The following is a 27,722-nucleotide window of genomic DNA, read 5'->3' on the forward strand; positions in this document are numbered from 1 at the left end:
TATATATATATATATATATATATATATATATGTTTTTCTCTTTTTTATGCACCTTATGCCATGTAAATCTGGATTTTTAAAGCTAGTGGCTTTTTTTTACTTTATGTTGTCATGGGTAAGGATTGTACAAATAGTAATTGTTGAGTTACTCTTAGTTAAGTTCTTGAAGATTGTCTTTTTAGTACCTCCTGCTTAATACATACATGTTGTATAATAAAAGTTTTCCTTTTTTAATCAAAACATTAGTTGTGCAATTATGTATACATATATCTATTAAAGTGTTTCTTTTTTGCATAATTTATCATATCTGAAATGAAATAAGCTCTCTCTAACCTTAAAACCATAAAAATTGGAAAAAGTCATATTTTTTTTTATGCATATTCTAATATCCAGAAGAAATAACATAACATTCCAGTTTTTTCTGTTATGTAATGAAATTTAGATGGGATTTTGGATTTGCGTTTTTTTTTTAAGTGTAATAAAAACATATGGTTTTAAAACAAAACATTGTTTCCTATGTCCTATATTACTACAATATTAACATATAGAGCAGATTTGGTTCCAGTAATAAACTATGTATTGATGTTCCTTTGTAGTGTTACACCATGCATCAAAAATCTATAATTTTTTTGTGACTCCATCACCAATTGCTTCCTCAGACAAGATGAAATAGGCCAACAGTGACAGTTGTACATGAGAAAACTGGGTTGCTCATATAAACTTATGAAATAAATAAGCATCTGCTTTATTTAAAGCATTTTTCAAAAATTTTGATTATGCAAAAAAAGGTACAAAGTATTAATGAAAAATTGAAGTAACTACATAGGAACTCGTGTTTTTCAAAAATAAATTAAAAGATCTGAAAATTTCTAAGAATTGCCCACTCTTTTAACTCTTAAATATTTATTTAGGTAACATTTATGCTTTTAATAGGGGTCTAACTGAAAAAAGTCAGTCCTACTTTACAAAACGGAAGTTTGGAAGTTGTCTTCAACGTGACGAAGCTCCGCTTTGTTAACGTCACCGTAGTAAGTGGTGATTGGCTGAGACGCCTTTCAGTCAAAGCTGAGGGAACGTTTGCCCCATGCTAAAGTCCCTTTCAGTCAAAGCGGAGGGACGTCATGCCCCTGTTCATTCAATGCTCCTGCTGGGGGGGCTCTATGCGAAACGGAATGGACTGTCAACAGAGAAACATGGCCGTTTCTGCAACGGCCAAGGCAAATAGCAGGCATAACTCGACGGCAGGCGGTGTGAAATGCTGCGAGGAGCCCATGCCGCAGTGTCGGGAAATAATAAAACCTACCATCATCGAGCTGACCAAAGAAGTTAGGACGAACATCCTGTGCACCGTGGAAGGATGTGGCAAGATTCTCCCCAACACACCTGCATTGAACATGCATCTCGTAAAGTCGCACCGGATAAAGGTGAGTAAAGTAGTACAGGTAAACATCCCAATATAGCTTAAATGTGGAAATAACTGCAATGCTAATTATGCTAACTCGTGATGGAGAACGCCCAAAAGCTGGAAAAACGCAAGTCATCCAACTTCGATTTAGCTAATTTACAGATCGGTAGTGACGAGATGACAAGAACTATTCGAGATTTTTCCAGTTTTATACGAGTACTGCTTATGTAGTGACAGTTTACCACTGGCTGGTTAGCTACATTTAAACTAGCTGTATGTGCCATCATGTTATGGTTTATGTAGTTTTTTTTTCTTTTCTTATTGCAGCCACTTTATTTAAGAGAAAAATAAAAATCACACACAAAAACCACCTGCCATTTTTTGTTTAATATACCTTATCTTACCCTAGTAAAATGCACGTGTATGGTTTGCTGGTTGCACAAAGCAACAGAAACGCCAGCATTTTGTCATTATTATACTGTTATTTGTTTGCTTTTAACGCTGGAATAGGTAACTTTTATAAACATGACTTACATATTTGTTAAATATTTCACTATTTTATGACGGTATGGTACAAGACAAATAATTTGAGAAAACAATTGAGCTCCTCCACCTCCTTCCAGTGGTCCTACTGCCATCTGCAGGAATGCTTTTTTATGTCAGAAATAACCAATCACAGCCAGGAGGAAGGTCTTACCCTGTTAATAGCCTTCAGCGCCTACACAAGTGTAATTGCATTAGCAAAGTATAACAGTATACATATATAATGATATAAAACTTCCCTATTTCAGGTGTAGTAACAGATTACAAAAATTCAAACAACTAATTATTTACTTGATCATACTTGCTCAGCTAGTTCCTGTTTGCATAATCTATTTGTAGTTAGTAGTCTGTTGTACTTAATGTTGATGCATTTCAATTTTAAGAGGGGAAAAAGTTACTTTCAGTTACTGACCAGTTACAGATCATCCTTTGTCATGGGACAACTAGTTAATTCCAGTCTATGGTTAATCATTCATTGCATCTCTAAATGTATTGAAATATGTATTGATTATGATAAAATAATATGTAGCGTAATCACTAGTATCAGTCACCAGACCAGCAAAGCGAAACGTCCCTAAAACAACCAGCAGTTAAGCATCATGGTCATCACAGATGAGTTTTAGATTTAAAATATTTTCTTTTAACCAGGAACTTTGTATCTAACTGGAAAGCTTAATAAGACATGGTATGAAAACCATTATAATAATAATATATATAAAAATCAATGTTTATAATAATTTTAACAACAATTAATTCCTTTCTCAATAATCAATCAATAAAACATTTACTGCCATTGGCAATCAAGAAATTCTGGTCAAGAAACTTTTTATGTTTCCATTGGTATTTTCAACCAATCTCAGATGTTATGAACTCCAAGGTTTTAGGTTGGAAGAGCTCTTTGCCTTCACCCTAACATTTTGCTCGCTCTGCTGATTCTCTTCAGGACAAGGGTCACTTTAAAGTGTTAGTGTTACGTCCAGTCTGAACAAATGTTTAACAAAATGTAAATAATACTTTAAATCTCAAAATGTCGGCTGTATGAATACTTTGGAGCTCTGTGTCACCAGAGAGCACAACGATCCTAGTTAAACAACAGAACAGAAATGTGCATGATCTGCCTTTTATATTAAAATCAGTGAGGACTTAGACGGCCTGTTTAATGTGAATATTTGGCACTCTGCAAGGTTTACGTTGGTTTGATAAAGTGTATGTAGAGACAGTTTAAGCTCTTGGCTTAAAGTCAGACAAACGTCCGCACTGGATCGGACCTTTCTGTGGGTGGCTGTAATTCACTGTCTGCCCTCCATGAATGAAGTTCCTTTCTGGCAAAGGCTCCCCTTTGTCCAGTGACAGACTAAGCTCTTTGTTTAAAATAGGTGAATGTGAGAATTTGAATTAGCACTTAGTAGTGAATGTAGGCAGGCTGGAGAAGTTTTTAAAGAACCAGTAAACCCACTGGATTTACCATGAAAACGCTGTGTTAGCTATATAAATATGACGGATGGCAAACATTGTGGGTGTAGGCAAGTTTGGAAAAACATTAGATCAACTTTACTGACCTATTGTTTTGTTCCCGATAACCACAATCTATGTAGTTAGTTTTAATTTTGTTAGTGCATCTACATTGGATTTTCAGATGAAAGAAAGGAGCAAACTCTGACATTTAATTTGAGTGAAAACTTGGAGACAGATCAATACGCTCCTTTGTGAAGCTGCTATTAGTGGTGATAATGATAGTCCAGTGGTGATAAAGTTCTTGGATACTGCTGCTTCTCACTTTGCACTTCTTTTTCTGAATTATGCATGACTTGAGGCTGCCAAACTGAGGCCTGGTGTTGGTATTTTCATAGAGGTAGATGGAATGCTTTGCTTTGACCAGACTATTATTGCCACTCATAATCGTATTTTACAGTTTCTCAGAGGAGAGAAATGATCCCTGCAATCACTACGTAGCAGTTGTAGCTGTGCTAGCTCTTTTAGCTGCATGCTCATAACAAATATTTTGACATTAAGTAGGCTTCATCACTTAACCATAAGATGACGATTCCAAGGCAACCAGCAGGAAGACCAACAGTTTTTCATGTGGATGTTTTGCCCTCTCACTTCTAGCTGATAAAGCAGAGGCCCTTTAATAACCACCCTCAGCTTGTCTTCTCCCTCTAGCGTTTCACCAGATGGAGACGACCTTGGCTGCTGAAAGATGACCGTATTTGTTGTGGCAGTGGTGCTGCCTTTTTATGGTGTGTCAAATTCATTTAGTGAAGCTCCCTGGGGATATTAATCTGTTTTACTCAATAACAACTGAAGTTCTTGAAATGCATTAAAAAGAAGTCACGATGGCAACAAATCTTGAAAAAATACTAAATGCTTTATGTGTGGCACTTCAAATATTTTTGCTTTCATATCTGTTACAGCTAATGATATAGTTTTTCAAGTCATACCATGAGTTGTCTATTAAAAAAAAAGTAAGTTCAAGCCAAAGTAAACATCAACTACACACAATTTTACCTACATTTTGAACTAAGTGTATTTAGTTTAATTTTAACTTCTTGTTAACTTTGCGGTTTTGAAGTGCCATAAATCACTGCTGCATTTGTCGAATCAGAATCAAATGTCCCCGTTGAAGACATTGTACATCTTTAATGTGTAAAAAAAAATTGCAACTATTTTAAATGTCTTTGCTTTTGTTGTCTTTTGACTTTTTGCTGTGACTAACCTCTTCAGGATGGAATTGTCAACCCCACAGTCAGAAAGGAGATGAAGGGCTCACAAAAACTTTACTGCTGTCCCATCGAGGGCTGTCCCAGGGGCCCCAACAGACCTTTCTCACAGTTCTCCCTGGTTAAGCAAGTAAGAACTCTCACCCTAAAAATCCAATGATTTAATAGCCTCTTTGTACCTTTCTAAAAGACTACATTAACACATTGGTGTTGTGAAACTCACTATAAAAAGTTTCCTCCACTTTACACTAGACCTTAAGAAAAAACAAAAAAAATAGCATGGTGCTTTTGTTCTTTCAGATGGTCGGATTGTTTAGATCAGCTAAGTTTCAAACAATTAAATATTTGAGTTGTTTGATTTTTACCACAAACAATTTATTTAAGATGTCTTCTCAGGTTCGCTGAAAACTTGAAGATACTTCTTCAAGTAACTTGAAGAGGTTTTGCAGTGACTATTTTAGTAACAAGACTTCCTTATATAAATTTAATGTTCTATATTTACTTAGGCCTCTAATAATCTATGTGGTTATCAACTGTAGTTTGCCACTATCATGTCATACCACAGTGCCATCAGACCATCTGTCTAATATTTAGTAGGTCTCTATTAATTTGCCAACACATTATTCTTGTTTGAGGCACATCTTGTGAGTTTCAGGGTGGGCTTTCTGTGGATCAGGCATGTGGAGTTGCACCCTGCAGGCGGTCGTTCGCTTTGGGATTTGGGGATTTAGGTAGTCAGGCCAGTTGCTTGGACTCTTTGGCATTTGCACTGAGTCCATATTATACGGATAGTTATATTCTAAAAGGAAAAAAAGACATGCCTGGTACAGCATGTTGCCTTGTTGTGGTTAGCTGTTGCCATGAAGGATTGTGCTTTTCAGCAGCATGTAGGTGGGTGGTATCCTCATGAATGACAGAAGCAATAATTCCCCCAACAGAGCATTGTTTAGTCATGTAATAAGCATTGTTCTTCCTTTTTCCTGTTGGTTTTTGTCCTTCTGTTAATAAACCTTTTTTTATTTTACTTTTATTTTACTTTAATATGTGTCATTGTAGCATTACATGAAGATGCATGCAGAGAAAAAACACAAGTGCTCCAAATGCAACAACGGCTACAGCACAGAATGGGACCTGAAGAGGCACATCGAAGACTGTGGGAAGACCTATGAGTGTACATGCGGCTGCCCCTATGCTAGCAGAGCTGCTTTGTTGTCTCATATCTACCGTACTGGTCATGAAATTCCTACAGAACACAGGCATGTAAAAAAAGAGAGCAAATGGGATATTATTATACTTGTGGTTTATTGATTGATTGCTCTTTACCTAACTTGTTTTTCTTTGTTTACAGAGTTCCCCCTGTAAAAAAGCGGAAGATGGAGAAACTTCTGAGTGTTTCTGAAAAAGTGAAGGTTCATGATTCAACTGTTCAAATGACGCCCGCTGCTAAAGAAGCGACGGAGACGGCTCTCCCCTCTGATTCAGCTGTGTATATCCTAGAGCCAACGAACCAGAGCTCTAACCCCCACAAGGGTCTTCAGAAGTTGCTCCTCCCAAAACCCAAGATGGCTTTAGTCAGCGTTCCAGTTATGCAGCTGGCCCATCTGCCTGTCCTTCTTCCGTCCACAGAAGGTGGCCCTCTGAGGTCTGTAGTGCTTGCAGTAGACAACCAAGGCTCTGTGAGCACTCTTCAGCTCCTGCCACAAACTCCAGGAGCGGTCCTGCCCCAACTCGATGTAAAAAGTTTAGCTTTCAAGGATTATATGCCCTCTTCACGTTCTAGCCAAGGTCCTATCAGCACAGGGGTTCAGGTCAATCTGGATCCTGCGAGTACAGACGATTCAGCCGGCTGTGTGGCAGGACAGCGCGGAAGAAGCACCTCTACCAACATACAGACAGACAGGTCCTACTTGTCAAAAATGCCTCCAGTGGCTGGAGAAGGAATTGGACTGTGTTCTGTGAGCGAGTCCTCAGTTTCGTCCTGCTCCCAAACAGACATCAGTGTGAGTGCCCAAGTCCTCCTGCCAGTAAGTGTTGAAACTCAAACATTTGTTTCCAGAGCCAAATCCACATCATCTGTTGGAGCTCAGACTGACAGTCAGTGCCTGAGTCAAATTACTTCGCCCTGCTCATCTGTGCTGCCTTATAAAACTAAGCAGACACAGACATATTTTGCAATGCCACAACTGGAAGAGAAGGCTCAGGATCAGGCCGCAATGTGCTCCGATCTGTTTGAGAACGACTCTCTCAGCGTTTCTACCCAAACATGTGCAGACATAAATGAGGCCCTCAACGCTGCTGGAAGCAATCTATACGAGGACTCAAAGTCAGTGGGTGGTTTGTGTTTCGGAGTGCAGACACATGATCTTGGTGGAAGCAACATGGCGGATAATCAGACCCAAACAATAACCCTTTTAAATGACCTGGAGAACATTTTGTCTGATCACCAGGTCATCACAGAGGCCTCTGCTGGCTGTGGGTCCGGCCCAGGCTCTGTTCAGGAGCAGCACAATGGAATAGACTTTGACTTTGAGGAGTTTCTTAATGCTGTGCACATTCAGACCCAGACAGAGGAGAGCGAACTGGGTGTCCTGGGTGGCGATACACCTCTTGGATCTCTAGACATTCAGACTCAGACTGATTTCCTCCTCATGGATGAACTGGACCAAAGTGAAGGACAGAGCCGGTCTCAAGCCAGCGACCTGGAGCTATTTGACACTCAAACTCAGACTGACCTCAATTTCCTACTAAATACTGGAAGTGGCATGCCCCTGAGCAACATCCTGCGACATTCAAGCTTTTCTATAAGCACAGAGTCCTCAGATACTGAAACACAAACCGATCTCCCCTCATTTGCTGGAGGTCCTTCCTCACAGACCCACACAGGTCAAGGTGAGCATGGAAGGATGCTGAACAGCACAGAAACCCAGACCATGACCAGTCAGGCAGAGGGCCTGGGGCACCTTTTCCTGACCAGTAATGAAACACAGACTGTAATGGATGACTTCCTGTCAGCAGACCTGGCATGGAACATGGAGTCACATTTCAGCTCCGTGGAAACCCAAACATGCGAGGAGCTTTGTGCTCTCTTTCAGCACTCTGACAAACCAAACAGCTGAAAAGCCTCACAGGGAAGTTTTCCCCAAGCCGCTTGCAGAACAGGGTTATGATATACCGCTTTCTTCTAGGGGAATGAGTCTGTGTTGCTCTAGTAGCCGTTCGACCATTCCAGAGGGGGCGTCACTTCCGGAGCATTTCCAGGTCTACATCCTGACATGGGGCTCCTGCACAGTCTGGAAAAATTACAGGATTTTATTTGACCATTTTGCTGGTCTGGAGAAGTATGAAAAGAAGAACGCAGAGGATGGGAAATGTTTGATTTTTTTCTTTTTTCCCTGCCTTTATTTTCTCATTTTTAATTTTCAAAAGGACATAAATCCAATTATGTTTCATGAACGCTGTGGCTTTTGCATTTGTTTTTTTTAAAATGACTTTCTTTATCTCTGATTTACCACACCAGAGCTTTATGTACAATTCTAGCCATCCAGCATTCAGAAATCAAAAAAGAAAACTTCCAATTAATGTTTTAATACAACAAAAAGAAATGCCACACAGAATCCAGTTTCAACACTGTTTCAGGATGTGTGGAACCTATACATAAGGTTTCTATTCAAGATCTTTAAGGTTGATGATTTTGTGTTCAAATGTCCAGAATGCTATAAAAAGTAGAATAAACTCTGGAAATTTGAGTCTGGAAAAGTATGAAATTTCAAAATGAAAAATATGTAGAAACCCTGCTGATAGCTTTGGTGCACTTTATTAGATCAGTGGGCATGATTTATTAGCTCCTGTGACAGTTTACATATTTATTTGCACACAGAGTAACATGTTGTATGTGTTTTGTCTGAAATGCCATTTAACCCGTATATTTTCACCGCAAGTGATTTGTGACGTCAAGTCTTTTACAGTTTCGTTTTTAAATTACCAGGTGTTAAAGCTTCTTGAACTCCTTGCATCTCAGCAGTATAGGATGCAACAATATACATTGTTTACATTTAAAAAGCGCATGAAACCTTTACAAGGTTGGCCGCACAACACGGCTGTCTTATCTGCACTTGTGCATTTGACGGCTGCCCTCCTTGAAGTTACTGTCGGCCTAATGAAGGCTGTACGCTCTGCTTTACATGCTCTTAACATTTGAAGTTTATGAACGACATGACCAATGTCTTAAGTTAATTTTCCTCTTAAACACTAAGCTCGCCTTGACATAACTGATCTTTGCTCCAAGCAGCTAAAATAAATTTAAAATATACAAGTATGCATTCATCTGTGGCACAAGTTTAAAAAAGTAATTGTTGAACAGTAGTGAGTTTTTGCACACTTTTTTTTAAAAATTTAAATGTGATTGTGATGTTTAATGTTGTGGGAAAACTAAAACTTTATTTTTTTGTTGCTTGTAGGTAATTGCTCCAAGTCATTTAATGGGCTTGGCTGTCATTGTCTTTGACTTATTCATTAGCTGGGTGTAAGTTTATACAGTAGCAGCACTGTGTGCTGAAGCTATCCTGTATTGTTACTGTGCAGTAAACGGTGAGTTAGACCTAGGATTAGCACTGTTACTGTATGTTTACCACCCGATAGACTGAAAGTAATATCCTTGAGATAACTTTTTAATTCTGTCTTGTTCAAAAGTGGCAAAATTTAATTTCTTTTTCTTTTTAAATACTATTGAACTTTTTACCTCACAGCAGAATAGATTATGTTTTAAAAGAGAACATGCTTTTTGTTTTGTCTGTGCCTTAATTCAGGTATTAACTTTGGTTTTGTTTCATAATAATTTGCTGCTTTTAGAGAAAACACGGATTACGAGCATATTTACAGCATCCATTTGTCCCTACATTGCATGTGTAATCAATTCAGGAGGAATGCTATCAACATGGTTGCATGATGTACCAGAATATTTCTGGTTGGATTTGGTCATTTTGTCGTGTGAAATGATTGCTTTTCAGCACATTATTTCAATAATAAGATAAGTTTCCATCTTATTATTTAATGGGTAAGTAGTTTTGTTGTTACACTTTAAAAACAATTGGAAACAGACGAATGTATAGAAAATAGCACAGTGTCTAAGTGTACCATACTCATTTAAATTTTTTTGCACAACATCCTAAATGATGATGGATATTTCCCTGTCTCAAGTTGTTTGTCTTTTTTTTGTCACATTGTAAATTTGACTATTTATTGTTTTGAGATCTTGACTTCTAGTTTGTGGTTTTTGAATTCAGAAAAACACAGCATTGCTGTTTCCAGCTTTAGTGGAACAGACAAATGCCTTGCTTTAGAAAGAAAATGTTTAATCTTTGTTGGTCTTAATTGTCAGCAACAGTATTTTCTCCCTGTAAAAGGAGTGCATGCACAATTTATGTTTAGAGGAATTCAGCTTCAGTTGCCTCAATGCGTAGTTATTGGTTGCCTTGATTATTTGTTGAAGCTACTCTCCAGTTGTCAATAAATATTGGAAAAATATTGTGCTATCTTTTTTTTCCAAAAGTTTTAAAAAAAGCCATAAAAAGCTTTGCGAGAGCTGCATGTTAAAGTAGTTGACTGATGCACAATGGAAACCATACAAACAAATGATTTAACAGGGTTGTCAAGTGCAAAAATTTTAATTGCTGAAATTCCAATCTGGTTTAGAATTTAATATGCACTCAATATTGTGCATATTCAATTCTAGACTGTTGAGTATTGCAGCTCTAGATGAAACTCAACCTTTAAAAATCTGATTTATTATGTCAGTAACTCAATTCAAAAAGTCAAACTTGAGTTGTATTTCACACACTGATATTTTTTTTTTCAGTGTTACTGGTCATTTTCTTTATTTGGCTTGTATCTAACAAATCCCAGAAAATTTGAATATTACATGATTCATTAATCATGTAGAAATGCTTTGCACACATTGATGGCTTGAAGACTACTGACTTGACAGTTGACCAGATGTTTATTTATTGCTCTGTATTAACTCCTCTTTTAAGATAAATGTTATTTATTTGCATTTTATTTGGAAATCAAACCCTGAGAGTCATGCTTTCCAATATGTGGGCACTTGTGCTTAAAACATCCTTCTTTATTGATTTTGTGTAATACTCAATTTCTTTCTAGAAAACTAAGTTTTGGGTAGTGGATATGTTTGAATTTTACTATTTGAATTGAATTGTTGAAATAAAACTACAAATGGCAATAGCCTGAGTTATTGAAATAAACCTTTGCCAAGTCAGATTAAAATAATTGTTAAATTGCAAGGGGCACAATCGAAAGCTAATTTTCTGTACTATTGTGATCAAACTATTTTCAATATAATTTAACCAAATGTTCATCCTGATTTGTACTACCTGGCATTAAGAGGATCAATATGGCTTTAAAGTTTGGATGATTTTAATATAATATGTAATAAAGCCACAGTGATATGCTATCATTAACCTTAATTCCCTCTGCAGCTCATCTTCAACTCTCAACACAATTTAAAATAGCATCATATTACACTGCACTGGGACAGCAGATATTGTGCTCCGCTCATCAGACACATTCGTGGTTTCAGATTGCATTTAACGCCTAAATAGGTATGAAGTATAATTGCTGTACACATAAAATTCATGATAACCAACAGAAACAGTCTGTGAAGCCATCAGAAGCATTGAAAAAGGACCGTCAGTGTATAACAAAACGCTTAAACTTTCCATGCATTTATTTGATTGAATTGAGAGATGAGACATTTGTTTCAAACGCCTCATGTAACACACAAAGTTCTGATTCTTAGATGAGCAGACTCTTGGCGGGCACCAGGGGTGGAATCAAGCCTCTTGGCATGTTGTTCCCCAGAGAGTACGCTGTGGGATGCAATGTGTCCATTTTGGGACATATGGATGATTTCTTCCTGCTCGGAACAGAAACACAACCCTTAGGGAACAAATTGGGGCTTTGCTGGCATTGCTGATTGCTGTCGGTAGCTGCTAGGGAGGAAATGGGACGCTCTAACTTAGCCGTAGCATCCAGTCCTGTCCGAGTTGCTTTGATCCCCTTCTTAAGCCTGTAAAGGCTTTTTACATCTGCCGTCTTCCTGCCTTTGTTGTCCTTCTGGAGTGAATTGATAGGAGGTAAAAATTTGAAGGTTTTGATGGGGACCATTGTAACATCATGCCTAACACTGGGCTTCTGACCTTTCAAGGCTCTACACACTAAAGGAGAAGATTGTGAGGTTTGGCGAAGCACTGGACTTGTCTCTCGTGCCACCCATTTCTTCTCTGAGGAACCTGATAGGGATTTCTGAGTGGCACTGTGGCAAGGTGATGTTGCTTGATCTTGAGGTCCCAGTTGATGGCTCAGCGATGCAGCGTCCTTTACGTTAGGCTGGCCTGGATTTGGCTTGCAGTGCTGCTCCATCAGGCTGGCTGTGCTGCCTACTCTAGAGGGCATTCGGTTGAAACCCGAAGTGGTCAGGCTTTCAGCCTCCTTGTGCTTTGCCATGTCCTTCTGACTCATCATTACGCAGCACAAAGGAGAGACTCTGTCCCAACCGTGGACCTGTTGTAAAACCAGATTTGAAATAAAACTTAGCAATAGTTTTATGTATAGACATAAAACCTATAAAATAAATTCTTAAACTCTTGAGGCTAACAAAGAGAAATGATGTAGAAAACTTTTCAAAGCACACGTGTTGCCAAATGAAGGTGTTAGTAGTGTAAATACATTTTGGTCATTTTAATAATTTCCTGTAACCCTTTGACACCCTCCTATTTAAATAACTTATAGTTAAAATATAAATATTCATATCTGTCAAAGATGCATAAATGTATTTCTATCTTTGATCTAATAATGGAAGCAATGGATAATTACTTTTTTTTACATATTTATCTAAAATGTTTTGATGAAGAGATTATAATTGAATATGTATGATAAAAAATATAATTAATCTTCTTTCTGATTTGTGCAATTAATGAAATACATTTTTACAGAAATGTATATTTATAGGGCCTGAGGCTTCATTGTATATATTTACTGTATATATGAGTGCTAAAAACATTTGAGTCCAATTGCAGTTGATAACAATTAGGGATTCACTAATTGTTTGCCAGGTGAAGTGAAAATGTCAACCAGGTTTAGTTAAAAACTGTATTATTTATTTTTTGGAGACACACAAGTCAGGCTTTCACTTAGATTTTTTTATTTAGATTTCTCTGGCAGATTTAGATTATGACAGATTCTCCAGGATTACAGCAGATAAACGAGAAAAATAAGATCTTGGCTAGAGGTAATAATCTGACAAATTTAAAAAAGAAAATGAAAGAATTACAAAATTGCATCTTCAGCGTTTGGGCACAACCACTGGCAGAAAATCCCCTTTCAGCTCTCTGGCTTTCATTAGTGTTTAGGAAGTGTTGAAGTGGTTTGAAAAGAAAGTACACCAAGCAGTAAGTACACAAAAAAGACCACAGACCTCTTGAGAAGACTTGTAAAGGACTAGTTAGTGTTGTAAAATTATTACAACTCTTTGGAACTTAATCCAGGAGAAAGGTTGGTAAAAGGCTTGAAGCACACAGTTTGAGTTTCAAAGAACCTAATAACTAAGAAATCTGCTGAAGCTCAGCAACTGAAAACTGGCTATTTTGGGGTTTGAGTGATTCAACCCCAACCCGATGTGAGAGACGTCACGCTTAAGTGTGGAAAGTGAATAAAACAGAAAAAGGCACTAAATCTTTTAACATAGATTTAGATTGGTTTGGATAACCTTTTTCTCAGAAACTGTAATATGAAAGTCAAGATATATTTTTTTTTTACTCAGGTTATCATTATGTCATAGTTTGAAGCATTTAGATGTGACAAGCAGAAGGAAAGGGGACATGCGTTTTCACAGTCCTGTATGGAAATATGGTCTTTAAAAAGAAAAACTCTGATAGACTTATAACTACAGAACTAAAATTAAGACAATAAGACAGACGGGAAAAAGCATAAACATTACTTACAGCATGTTCCCAACCGGGGTAACAATGCCACTCGTGTGGCTCCAGATCTCTCATGAAGCTCTGCTCACTAATATCTAGAAGGGCATCAATATGTGTCCTCTCTGGCATCTCCAAAAGCTTTGACTCCAAGTCCTCTATGTTTATTGCCTTGTCATATGTCTTGTCATATTTTTGTTGCTCCTTCACGGCATTGTGAACTTGTGGTGCATCTTAGGAGTTGATATAAGATATGTGAAATGTATAATCAAGTGCTGTTTCGGTTAACACAAGGTACAATTCCAAAGCTTTTACTAACCAGACTCACCAAAAACACTCACACAGACTCCTTTTAACATTTTGAATGCGTCAGTCCACTAACCTCTCACAATAGCATGCCGTTACTGGTTGTGTTTACTCCTGAACTGCAGCGGAGGAAGTTGTGAATGCCTTCAGAGAGCAGCGGTGTCGTCGTCATGGTAATGGGAAAGCGTGACGTTGAGACCGTGGAAGGGCAGGACACGACGCAGCACTAACCTCAGCAACTAGAATATGTAATTAATACGCCGACAGCGTGTGAGTGTGAATGTAAGGCGGCAGACTAATCAAACATTTCATTTAAATACAATACCAATTGTATGAGTTTGGATTTACGCATGCGTCGGAAACTGTCGATTAGAACAGAAAGCTCCTTAGATGTGAATAATAATATTTTTGAACTGCATGTGTGTGTTTGGGCGGAGCTGCATTTTATAACGTCGAAGTGAAAACGGGGAAGTTAACAGGTTTTATTGCTTCAGAAGGAGGAAACCATTTTGGTCAGTTGATACGTGAACTTCTGCACGTAGGCTGTTATTTACGTCAGTACGCTCAATTCATCCAAGGTAGCTCTGAAAGGAATGCTAGTTTACTTCTTTAAAATGCAAGCGACTGTTACTGACGATTTTTACTCGCTCTTGCTCTCTCTCTTGCTCTCTCTCTCTCTCTTTCTGTTTTCCACTGAGCAGAACGTGAGCTCGAGTTGCCATCGCTGCAGCTGCAGTCCAGCTCTCAGCTGCGGAACAACAATCCCTCGGTTAATTGGTCCAGAGCTGCGGAGTGTCAGCGTCTGACGCAACAGGAGCACCTATCCGCGAGGGGGACACTGATACCTGAGCACTTTATGTCTTGACTCGCCGGGTGTACTTCATCACGACCAACTCGGTTCTGCAGTGCAGGTCACCGTGGCGCTGAAGCAAAGCCCCAGTGTGTGCGTCCCATCCGTGGCCATGCTGCCTCCGAAGAACTGCCTCCCGAGGAACTACAGCTGCATCGCGGGGCTCTTCGGAAGCCTGACCGCGGCCAACCCGAGACTGGAGGATGGAGAAGAGTGTGATGTGATGAATGGCTCGTGTGAACCCATGGAGAACCCGGTGGTGGACGAGAGGCCACGGGGCAGGGAGATTTTTCTCAAGACCCCGCAGAGCCCGAATCTCCGCCGTAGGTGCAAATCGCTCCCTACGCCTATGGAGAGAGCAAAGTTGGAGATCGCACGCAGTAGAAGTCCGACCAGTCAGAAAAAGGTGCGCTTCGCTGACTCCCTGGGTTTGGAGCTCATAACTGTGAAGCACTTCGACGATGCGGACGACCCGGAGGTGCCGGAGCGCATTTTGGCGAAGTTGCCCAAGGCGACGCTCCATCACCTGGACACAAAGTTTCCCCGGGCTCCTTCGCAGTCCGTGTTCATGGAGCTGCAGTTCACAAACCCAGGCACGCTACCCGACTTCGAGCAGAAAGTCAGAGAGGTGAAGGTGCTGCTGGAGACGGTGCAAACGGACGACTTCACCCTCTCCGGCTTTGTGCGCGTCTTGAATCTGGCCTTTGAGAAGAGCGTCTCTTTGCGCTATTCCCTAAACAACTGGATAACCTTCATGGACAGCTTGGCCACCTATGTCCCAGACTCGAACGACGGTGTCACTGACAAGTTCAGCTTTAAGATTGTCATGCCCGCCTACTTAGATAACGGTAGCACCTTGCAGTTCGCCATTAAATACTGTGTCGGCGGGCAGGAATTCTGGGACAATAACAACGGGAACAACTACAAGGTGCGTCGCCATCGGCTAAAGATGTCGCCACCTCGTGAGTGGGAAAATGGTTGGATCCACTTTATCTGAGTGATGGGCTCTGATTTTACGCACTCGATTAGTGCGCTATCTGCGCGTAATGATCTCCGGATAGTCCTTAATGTACGACTGTAGCCTGTTAAATGTTTGGATTCATTTCTTCTGTCATAATCAGCCACTAAACATGCTGTGACAGAAAATATTGACCCATGCTATTTCCAAACAGCTGCCCTGTTGTGATAATATTACATTGACTAGATGAGCCTGACAGGGTCCCAGCAGGAGGGGCGGGGATGCGGTCTGATATATAATTTTTTATTTTTTTTTGCCTTCATGTCAGGGCTCGGTGAAGCTTGGTGCCCTTTGGGGGGGGAGACATGCGCAAATGATGTAATATGCCACGGAAAACGCCAGCTTCAGGCTTTACTACTCACGCCAGGAGAAGTTGTAACATTTTGCATTTTTGTTTAGCGTGCTTTTGGATTTAACGGTAAACAGAGAGCCTTACTGCATAGCTATCTGGGTCCGGAGTCCCACAGTGATCTCCTGCAGTCTTTGGAGGAAAACACGCACACCTCTGCTGAAACAGAGGACAAAATCTAAATTAAATAATTTAACATAGATTATATAAACATCAGAGATATTAATATGAAAAAGATATTTTATGTACTAAATAATAATTTCCTATGAGATTCTATCAAAAATGCCTTATTCTATTTGAAAAATATATGTTATTTTTGTGCAATATTATCACCTTTTGGACAAAACGAACTATTAAATAGTTATCAAGTGATGTTTCCAGCCAGCATTTGTGTTTGGTCGCCATGTGAATCTTGCTGTGGCTGGTTTGGAAACTAAAGACTTTAAAGTTTTATTTGTGATTCTTGGCTGTTTAGCTCAAAGTACCAAGATAAGAATACCAATCCTACTGTTTTTCTTTTTTTTTTAGATGACCTAGATATTGTTGTCAGATTTAATCACAATTCTTATTATACTCCTTTTTTTCCCCCCAGATAGTAAATGGTACAGTTATTGCACAAACCTAGTTTTAAGTGGACCCTAGTGTATAACTGGCTTCTTGTCTGGAACCTACATGAGTGAACTACTGACAAACCTGTTGTGCAAAGCCAGATGAGAACCATGAAGGTATTAGCTGGATTTCAAATTAATATTAAGAAAGCTATTTCAAATTTAGAAATACATCTAGGACCCATATGGATGCATTAAAGTTGTAGACAATCCCATTTGGGACCCATTATTCAGCACAGGTCCTTCTTGAATGTGCTCCACATGTGAATGCTGGCTGGGTAAGGGCGACGTAGTTGGGTTGTAATTTGCCTTCGTGTTATTTTAATCTGTAGCATTAATCCGATTTTATTTTCAGAAAACAAAACAGTGCAATTCTTTTAAGCCTGTATGACTAGGGTTGTGTTTATACACAATGGGAACCACTTCTTCTTACACGCTGTCTTGAAAATCTTTCTTTCCACCGACTGCACTGCTCCAACATGGTTGTTCTTCCAATCAGGAAAACATATGCAGAGGCTGTATGAGCAGTTAAGTTTACCTCACTTTATTTATGTACTTCCTCCTCTTCAGGTCAATGGTGGTGATAGAACAGATAGTAATTATTTTTGCATTCAAACAAAAGCGTATTATTGTATATTCACAGATGGAAATATTTTAGGTTCTCGATTGCACTGTTAGCGTTGTTTCCACAAAGCAGTTTTGTCTGTAGACAAAGTAGCTACTACAGATGACTGCGTTAAACAGCTTCTGCTGTTGTAAAGGTTCTCAATCACTTTGCAAGGGTGGGTGGGGGTAGTTGTCCTTTTGCACTTCACAGGAATGACCAAACAATGTCAGCCATTATTTATTTCTGCAGCCCGTCTCACTGCTTGTTTTTCATGCTGTAGTCACGGATTCATCTGATTTATGCCATGGTCTTTTCAACATAAATTGGTCCTACAGATATATATTTTTATTGAATTCTTTTTAACTTGGTCCCCTGTGCAATGTACGCACTCAGTGCTTATGGTGAACTAAAGCTTGTAAATAAACTTGAATGCAGATACCCACTTTGCTCTTTCCTCTGCTGTAATAATGCTTGAAACAACAGGAAGCAGAGGAGGAGGAACACTCGGCGTGCTTATAATTCCAGTCCTCTGAGTGTAGTCTGAACATCACCTTGGCCTTTATTTACATCCCCAGGGCCTCAGAGGAAAGTTTTCCACTGGAAGAGCCCGGAATGTGGATGAAGGCTATTCCTGTAACCACTTAGCTTGGGGTTTGGAGCTGTTCCCATTATGAATCCATCGGTGGTGTTGGTCCTCAACTTTGACACACGTCAGCACCCAAAGACTGAGGCTAATAATTGGCTCTGATGAGGTGTGAGGGAGACTCAGTGACATTTGCTACCACACATCTTTATTATGTACATAGTTGCAAATTACTGTGGATATAAAAGGTCTAGTCATGCCAGATTCTGTTATACGTGTTGAAAACAACACGTTGTCCGTCTATGTGTACACTTTGGTCAAGCGGTGTAATAGAACACAGCATTGATTTTCAAAGATGAGATAAATAGATAGAAACACCAAAAAAATATCCCAGCCAACAAAAAGTGAGTTTCTTACATCAAAGACTTCACCGCCGCCTAATCGGATTTTCTATGTTAGAAAAATCTGATGAGGTTTCTTAACTTGAATGACTTTTCACATTCTCCCTTCTCGTGGTACTAAATTGTAATAAACGTGTACAAATCAGTTTTAGCTTCGATGTTATTGTTATTGGTGCATCCCAATCAGAAAGTCAACAAAAGGGCCTGAGGTTTCATTAGACACTCACCTGTATGTAAACATCGTAATTTGCATCAAAACACAGAAATATGTTACTGTGTATGTAATTGTGTCCGTGTTTCATGCTGAATGTCTTCCTATTGGTGTTCTGTGTATTTTTGAAGCATTTCCAATCTTTATTGGTGCAAATGGTTCAGTCATTCAATGCTGCAAAATTATAGGAAGTTCTCTGAGTCAATTAACACACACGTCTAATTGTAGAGATGGAACATATTATTATGTTTAGTCTTGCAGTAATTGTGGATGTTGTTTGGATTTGCTTGATTTTTACCCTGATATTAGCCAGAATTTGAGTCACACATCTGAAAAAAAAGCATGTACACTTTGTTCCGATGCAAACTGCTCACTATGTGAGTGATTCGTATCACGATTGATGGGGGATGCAAGTGAGGAAAGATTGTAGACTTTATGAACTCTGGACAGCGGCTAGGGACATGTAAAGTCTGAATAGGAAATATAAGATGCACTTTGGTGCTTGATAGCTTTTTGCATGAATGGCTCATGATTGTAGCTAATACTGAGCAGTCAAAGCAGGTCTAATGCAGTTAGAGGAGGAAAAGGGATGTGTATTTGTCTCTGAAAGTTTCTCCATGGAAATCTTTTCCAGCTTTTAGCACATTGTGCTGCTCTTGTGTCTCAGTCTGTCTAATGTATTATAACTTAATGACACTGGTATTTTTTAAAAAATTGATCTTCTTTTATTTGCATCTTTTCAGAACTATTTGTTTTAACATCTACACTGTGAGTTTCGTGTCCTTTATTCTGTGAAAGTTCTTCATATTTGCACGTTAAGCAGAAACGTACTGTCATGTTTACGTTTAGCTTGTAATGTAATTCCATACTTTGTTAAATTAATACTTAATAAAAGCTTTTGTGATGGAAAACAATCTTTCTGTTTCTTGAGCTCACAGCCACCCAAATAGACGTGTAAAAATATTTCTTGGTTTTTCTAAGTGACTGCATCCCCAAGTAGTTCCAGTAGTAGGTCAGTCAGACATCTCATTTCTATAGACCTGCCATTGGCCACCATTCTTGAAGCAGATCTCTGCAGCGGGTTTCAGCACGACGCCATTATGAGCCTGCCTAAGGACATGTCCTTGAATTGATTTCGGGTCTGACACCGCTCCTCTGTTTACAGAAGGGGTGCTTGAAACAGGAGAAAGTGCAGGAGAAGGTGCCATAAATTGGGAGAGACATTTCATAAAAAAGAAAAAAAAAAACAAATGTATCTTGTGTGATAAAGACTAATAGAGAAGTTCTTTAACCTACAGAGAATTAAGGAAGGTGCTTTTGCTTTTCCTTTAATTATTTTAACATTTATAAAGGTTATGTTGACAGAAGATAACGCCTCTGTTTATGAAATGCAGAAGTACACAGTCAACATTTATTTCTCGCTACCTGTTCATGTGCACACACATGCATCAGCAGCATTTCCTATCATATATTTAAATTCTTCGTATGCAGACCTTTTTTCTTTACAGTCACACAGAGCTTAACACTCTAAGGTAAAGACAGGATTCACTGTCTTTACTTTAGAGGACACATGACATGTGGATGGTTGGGGTTCAAAGCGCTGACCCTGCAGTTACTGCTGATCCATTGAAAACACGGCCATATTGGATCTAACGTGAAGCATCCACACATTTTATTCCGACATACATCTTTTTCTTGATCTGTTTTTGCAGTAACATATTTAAAAATCCTATGTTTTTGCAAACTAGGCCAGTTACTTAAAATATGTTAATTATTCAAATTGGAATACAAGTGTCTCTCAACATTATTGAAAAAATAATGACTTTTGAAATTTCGGTCAGAGACTGCAACCCACATATTGTTTCATTACACACAGGTTGGCATATTTCAAGTGTTTATTTGTTTTAGTTGTGATCATTATGGATTACGGCTAATAAAATTCTAAATTAAAGCTTCTCAGGAAATTAAAGATTGCTAACTTCACAGTTGACACACTGCCACAAGAGGCCATTGCTAAAGAAAATGATTGTTTACATGGTGCAGGATCCAAGTACACTGATGGAAAGAAAAATGTTTTGTAGAAAAAAAAGTACACATACTAAACACTTGAGAAGATAATATAGCAAACCCCATTCAAGAGTTTTAGGAAGACTTATAAGGGCTGTCTTAATACATAAACTGTGCCATAGGCTTATTGCCTCTATCATGTTTTCCTGATGCAGTAATAATGTACAACGAGCCACTAAATATTGAGAGCATATACTGTGCTGTACATGGACAGTATTTTCAGTAGGCCCACATTTCTAAAGGGAAAGGAAAAATCCTTTTAGAGGCAGCTTAAAAAACATTCCGGTCAAAAACTGTCAGACATAATAATTGAAGTGAACGAAAACAAAAAAAATGTCTAAACATATATGCACGTAAGAAATAAATGCTTAGCTTTTTGGATTGAGTTACAAAAATAATTTTACTTTTGGATTATATTTTATGTCTTCTTGAGATGCAGCTGTGTACCCTCTGGAGTTAATCATCCAGCAAGTAAAATAGGAAACACCTTTTACTGTAAGGAAATTAAAGTAATTTAATTAGTTTGAGTTGGCCTTGGTGAGCACCTGTAAAATAAACCAAGAATAATTGCATTACTGTTTGAGTTTGTGTAACAGGTTAAGTGTGTGCTGCACCTGGGTTTCTGGAGTCATATTTAGAACATGTTGGTTGACATGTTAATCTGTTTGTTAACCAGCAGTGTCGTCACTGAGCGGTCTTGGCTCACAGTCAAAGGAAGCGGAGTGACGGAAGCGTTGAAGGCTTTCTGACAGTTGGTGAGTGTTCTGCGCAGCAGCTTAATCCTTTCAGCAACCAGTGAATGTGGCTCCATATGGCCAGTCAATGAAAACCTGCTGTGAAGCTAATTTGATTCTATGATTGGACCTACTCAGCAGCTTGCTCAATCAATCTTATGATTCATCCAGTTTCACTGAGAAGTGAAGCAGGAAATTAAGACATGCATAGTTAGTTTTCATTACAATGTGGCTCATATATCTTAGTCTTTGATGTATTTATCTCTTGAAGATGTGTTGGATTTGCCACCATCAGCGAAACATTTCACAGCAAGCTTAGGCTTTTTTTTAAACATCATTCTTGCATATTTTTAGCCATTCAGAGTTAGCCACCCTTAGTGGCCCTTGGGCTCTAAGCGGCTGCTTAGTTTGCTTATGCCTTGGGCCGGCCCTGGGTCTAGAAAATAACTGTGTGGTTTTTCTTTCCTTTTTTTTTTAGCATTTCTTCATGTACTTTCTCAAATAGTTTCCAACTTGGTACTTCCTCATTCAACATTTGCAACTATATTTTTGACACACAATACATTTGGTTTGGATGACTGTTTTCCTTAATAAATTAAATCCACATTTCAGAGATAACTTTTTTATTTACTCGGCTCATATTTGACTGATATTATTTGATAAACTGAAACATTTATGCATGACAAATACTGCGCATTGAGGCTTCAATATCTGCTCTGAGGACATGTTGACATGTATTCAGGATCAAACCTCCAAATATGGACAATTATTAAAAAAGTTGAAAACCCTCAACTCTCAAGCCACAGCTGTTAAGACCAACCAAATGAGTACAGTCAAATCAACAACAATGTGTACGGCTTTCTGTGCATTCAGCTGTGATAATCAGACAACATTGTCATGAAGTGCAACAACCAACAGCTGCTTACATAACTCCTGTGTTCATGTGATGATGACGCGCTCTTCACTTCCCCCTCACCCCCAGGGCTCGGCAACAGCAACAACAGACCCTAGGACGCCTTTTCAGACCAGTGCTGTTTCTCTCACCTCACCTGGAGCGTTCTTCACCTCCAATAAAAGGAAGCCACTGCAGAGCACACAAATAAGTTCTGTAGTTTGAATTTTAATCCTTTATATGAGGCGTTCACAAAGATAAAAAGTAAAATGTATCCAGAGATGCTGATTCAGAGGCAGCTGCAGCCACATGGGGTCAGGCCATAACCTGGTCGAAGTGAGCACTAGATCTGAATAATTGATCTGCTAAATGATCTTCTACTGCTATGGAAAATTCATTATGTTGTTTTGAACTCACCGTGCTGTCTTTCCTAAAACCATGCATCTTCATGTCATAACATTCACTTAGACACTCTCACAAAGATGGAAAGACAAGACAGGACAGGAGTCTGACTCTATCTTCTTCAACATTTCCCAACCTCCCTCTCTACTGAACCCACTTTGACTCATCTGTCTACCTATTTTATCACAAAAAAAATGTAATGTGAACAATCTACATCTCTTAAGTTGGGATGTATATGTAAGCTTTACATATATATTGAATAATTGTTTTCCATGAAACACAATAAAGTCAAGCATGCGTGTAAATCAAATACATATTGTAAAAGGAGCAGCTTATCTCCTAAACTCCCCAACTATGCTTTTAGACATGTATAATAATTCATGAGGATATCATGAGATATTAATAGAGACGGCAGCTTTAGTTTTGTGACAGGTAGTTGTTTGTGACAAAGGCAGATCTGGTATTCTCCATAAGAGCTTCTATTGTTTGAAACTCACTGCTTAACTTGGAATTTATTTGCCTTCAATCCAACTTTTAAACCCGTTGGCTTGAAGGCAACAGGTTTAAACCTCCAGTCCAACAGAACTCACCTTGTTCTTACAATGATGTTTGGACTTTTGATTTTAAAAAAAAAAAAAACTCAGTAAATAATGTTTTGTTGCTTTATTTATATCCTCCACAATCTGTGGAAAGCTTCTCAAAGGATGAATCAACTAACCTAAAAAGGTTTGTTTATGAGTGAGTGCCACGGCTTGTTTCACCACAAACCATATTTGGATGTGTTTCAGAAAAATCAGAGGGAAATGCTTCTGAGGCAATACTTTCTCAGCAAAACAATGGCCCTTAGCCATTTCTGCATGCCACATTTCAGACTGATAAATTAAGGACTGATGTAAGGTTGTATGGGACCTTAAGCAGAATTTGATTTGGAGTCCCTTTTGATGTCAGGAACATCAAAACAAATATAAAAAAATATATATCTATTGAGGGAATTTATATTATAGCTTGTCTGGGAGGCCCAGTGATGGTTCGGGGGCCCTAAGTAGTGGCTTACTTTGCTTAGAACTTGGGCCTCCCAGTGCTCTGGTTAAAAGGATCCGTTTAATCTAGAAGATAATAAGATCAATATCTAATTACATGTACGCAATGGCCAAACTAGTCTCTTCTTTAAACTTTTGTTTTTTCTTGTTCTTTGGTATCCTGCTTTTTCTGCCTTTTTTTGCTCCAGTTTTGTATTGCTTTTGACCTGAGTGATCATGTTTTCTTTGATTTTCTAAATTTACATTTAATTAACGTTTCCATAAAACTGACAATTGTCTGCTGACCTCTCCATAATACAACATAATTACCTTTTGTTTATTGTCCACCTGTCTGTTGTAAATAGGTATATTTATTTCCTTAGTTTTCATTTTTGATTTTTATACCCAATCTTTTACAGCTTTTTTAAGGAGTAGTTTTAGTACTGCTTGCCTTTGTAATTGTTACTCTTTCTTTTCCAGTATGGACAAGTCTGCTGTTCCATTAATAGATGAGCGGGACTACTGCAGCCACAGTAAATTTTTGCACAGTCAAGAGCAAATAATTCTGGGCCAGAGGCACACGCATAAATTATCCACTGATCCTGACAATTTTCAAGAGCAAACCAGAGATAAGCGAAATGACACATTGAGAGATTCAGGAATAGACAGAAATAAACAGGCAGGAGGCAGATTAGAGTGAAGGCACGTACGGAGGAGGTGTGTGTTTAAGCTATACTTAACGGACTATTTCTTATCAGTCCCAAGCTGACAGGTCTGTCACCGCCACTCAGAAAATGCCATCAACGTGAGCTACTGCTGAGGATTTCCTCTTCAAGTAAAATGTGATTATTGAAAATATCTGAGTGATTTCTACTATATCTACTTGTAAAGAATATGATGAAATGATCATTTTGTTCACACGTCACTTACCTTGGTGTTCTTGAAAGCACCAACCCAAGAACCCTACTTTGACTGACACTATTTCAACTCAGACTAGGACTGATCTGATATTCTTCATCTTCTGCAGTTGTAGCTTCAAGTATGACAATATTTAAGTAACTCCAGTAACTATAGATCAGTTTCATATTCAGCCATAGAGACCAATCTACAGCTACTACTGATCTACTTTATTTCATGTTTTATTTCCTAACCAAAAACAAATAAATAAACAGAAAGTACAGTATTGACCAAAATTACAGTGGAGATGATTTCTTAGGACCTCAGGACATTGTGTTCTTTGTGCACAGATGGACATGTCTCATTTAAAATCCCTACAGCAGTCTCTGTTATGCGTTTATGTACAAGGTTGTGCAAGAGGATCTATTACTCATTGAATGGAGAAGGTCACCCTCAAATACACTCAACGTTTCGTTCTAAGGATGCTTGTCTAAGAAGCCCTGGATGTGCAGCTTTTTCTAGCTTTGTATATCAAGTGACTTTAGATGCTCATCTTTGTCTCCTCCACCGGCACTTTATCACAGAGAATGATGTCAATGGCTGTCACTCCTGCTCTCATTTACAAAGGAAGGGGAAAAAAAAACAAAACGACACCACTATCTGCTGTTTGGAAGCACAGCCTGACGCGTGAGTGATTCAGCAAAACGTGACCGCTGTCAGTACAGATATTTGTTAGTGGCTATCCCTCCCTGCAGCTGGATGCTCTGTGTATCCACCAAGCAGCAGAAGCGACCCATAAATATGAAAATACAGTGAACTTGTTTATGCATACGTGTTTGTGTGAGAGGCTGTGTGTGTATTTAGGCTGCCCTGTGCACGTGTTTCTGCCTTTGTTAACCCGAATCATATCCTTTTCAGCCTTTCCCCTGTATCTCTGTGAGCCCTGTTGGCTTTGGGTGCACAGGATTCACAACAGGTCTCATAAATTAACGATGATGGTGCACTCTCTCACACCTCTCGTCTTGTCTGGCTTCCATCCCAAAGCACTCTCCGGGTCTCTCTCTGAGTCTCTCTCACAGACACGGGGAGGTCACATGGAGCCAGTGTGTGATGACATGAGCTGGAGTCTTGACGTTCGACGCCAAGTCTAGTTTTATGGTATTTTTTATTTGATGCAATACGTGGATGTGTACACAGTGCTGAAATACACATAAAGGAAATATTTCAGTTTATTTCAGGGCAGGAAATGGCTGCAGAATTTTAGGTCAGCTGCTGAGGTAAACCTCAGACTCCACTGAAGAGTTCAGCTGTCTGAGTATAGTGTTGGGTTTTATAGCTCCAACATTTATAGCAGAGATGCTTAAAAGGTGGGATTAATTTATTTAACATTTCAAGATGTATATATCCTATTTCATCGGGTACTCCAAAACTTTAAAAGGTATTTGAACAATTTCAAGTTTTTAGAGCATTTTAAGTCATTTTTGCTGTTTAATAAAATAATGCACAATAGCAGAATTACATCTGAACTGTTTTGAACACTGATTGATAGAGCTGCATCACGCTAAAGATATATTTCCATGTATTTTCTTTTTTATTCTGTGCACACGTGTAGAAGAAACGGTTTCTGTGTGACGAGTCAAACTGATGATCTTCATGCATGTGTGCACCCAGACTCCATATGGTGTCTTATGTGGAGAGGCGAGTCAGGCTCTCTGCTGCCCTCTGGTGTTCCATCATCTGAAAACTTTACTTTCTACTTGATCCAAATCACAACACAAAGTCTACACAACATCTTAACAAAAAGGACAAATCATTCATCATTCTGTATGCAGTTGATAACATAACAATGATGACATACCAAATTATAATACCAAGAACTGTAACATAATTTAGGGTTTGTGTTGCTTTGGTTTGAAAGAGATTCATTCTGTAGGTGAGATTTACAATGATAAATATTTTAATGTGACCTGCTAACATCAGGGACTGCTAAAGCTTCCTTGGAGTGTCTGGAAAACTCACACAGGTAAACTTATGAAGTCCAAAGAGAAATAAAATATTAATCAGGGCTGTTCGCTTTGAACGCTTTTAAACTCACTTCCTTTGCTGCCCCCCACTCCTGTATTTACAGGTTGCTTTTTTGTGCAGGTTTTTTTTTTTTGCAGCCTCACACTCTGTCCTTATTATGGGAACAGAGTGTGAGTTACATTTTTTTTTCACCTCCAATAAACTTTATGTTTTAATTTTTCTGATCTAATGAGAAGGGCAGTGCCTTCATGGCTGCAGCTCCAGGGACCTGTCTTCCTTGTCTTTGTTTTGTTAATTTGTCTTTCTTTGTACTGAAATAAAATTTTGTTCTGCATCTGAACAATAACAATAAAATCATTTTGATTCTAATTTTGGTAACTGTCATTCACTGAGGGAAAAGGTAACTTGTTGCAGTTGCAGTTAATGTCACTCCATGTAAAAAGATGTGAAAAGCCTTAAAATAAAGTAATCTCTTATTGCAGTAGCACCATTTATCATTGAAAAACATTTTAAAATTCAAATCTTTATTAAAAACAAAATGCACCCTATTTACTGTCCTCCTTCAATAATTCAACAGGTGCAATTTGCATACTTGTAGTTTGACATTAATAATGTTAAATTCATATTTTGTATCACGGGCTGTTTCCAGCAAGACATTTTCAAGCCACACTCTGAAAAGGAGGAGTCAGTATTGTGACTGTGCCAGTAGGATAAACTTTTAGCCCAATAACAAAACATGGGGAGCTCCAGAATAAAAACATTTCTGCAAAATGGGATCTGAGCTGATGAAAAAATATAAATCCACAATAAATCCAAATATTTATTCAGTGCGACTCTTTTGTAAAATTAAACATAACCTCTTTGATTTTCAATGACTCCCATCCTTTGATGAATAATTTTACCAAATTATCTCAACTGACATTTTTTAGACTACATCTACTGATTAGTACAACTTGTTGCAGACACAATTAAATCCTTTTAAAACAATGTAGTTATTCTGGGATTATTAATAAATCTTTACTGGCATGACATCAGACTACTTGAGCTCCTGTTCAAAATCTCCAAATGTGTCTCATTTATCTGACTATGCCACAT

The 27,722-nt window shown here is 38.5% G+C and overlaps 3 protein-coding genes across 5 annotated transcripts; 2 read left to right on the forward strand and 1 right to left on the reverse strand.

The window, feature by feature from the left end:
* Positions 1-1,058: 1,058 nt before the first annotated feature.
* atmin (ATM interactor) lies at positions 1,059-10,191 on the forward strand. 2 transcript variants are annotated; one of them, XM_032560250.1, is made up of 4 exons: positions 1,060-1,424; positions 4,673-4,798; positions 5,725-5,924; positions 6,017-10,191. In XM_032560250.1, the coding sequence occupies exons 1-4, from the start codon at positions 1,122-1,124 to the stop codon at positions 7,782-7,784; spliced, it is 2,397 nt and encodes a 798-aa protein (XP_032416141.1). In that variant the 5' UTR covers positions 1,060-1,121; the 3' UTR covers positions 7,785-10,191. The 2 variants fall into 2 exon arrangements, with proteins under 2 accessions (XP_032416142.1, XP_032416141.1); XM_032560251.1 differs by lacking the exon at positions 4,673-4,798 and having other exon boundaries at positions 1,059-1,424.
* On the reverse strand, positions 9,900-14,156 carry LOC116718376 (uncharacterized protein C16orf46 homolog). Of its 2 annotated transcripts, none has more exons than XM_032560253.1 (3): positions 14,041-14,156; positions 13,683-13,891; positions 9,900-12,243 (listed from the first exon to the last, which is right to left on the reverse strand). In XM_032560253.1, the coding sequence occupies exons 2-3, from the start codon at positions 13,788-13,790 to the stop codon at positions 11,476-11,478; spliced, it is 876 nt and encodes a 291-aa protein (XP_032416144.1). In that variant the 5' UTR covers positions 13,791-13,891; positions 14,041-14,156; the 3' UTR covers positions 9,900-11,475. The 2 variants fall into 2 exon arrangements, with proteins under 2 accessions (XP_032416144.1, XP_032416143.1); XM_032560252.1 differs by having other exon boundaries at positions 13,987-14,089.
* Positions 14,157-14,807: 651 nt separating this feature from the next.
* Positions 14,808-19,505, forward strand: LOC116718377 (protein phosphatase 1 regulatory subunit 3E). Its single transcript, XM_032560254.1, has one exon. The coding sequence runs from the start codon at positions 14,927-14,929 to the stop codon at positions 15,809-15,811; it is 885 nt and encodes a 294-aa protein (XP_032416145.1). The 5' UTR covers positions 14,808-14,926; the 3' UTR covers positions 15,812-19,505.
* The last annotated feature ends 8,217 nt before the right edge of the window (positions 19,506-27,722 follow it).

This window comes from Xiphophorus hellerii, chromosome 4 (assembly GCF_003331165.1).
Source record: "Xiphophorus hellerii strain 12219 chromosome 4, Xiphophorus_hellerii-4.1, whole genome shotgun sequence".
NCBI lineage: Eukaryota > Metazoa > Chordata > Actinopteri > Cyprinodontiformes > Poeciliidae > Xiphophorus > Xiphophorus hellerii.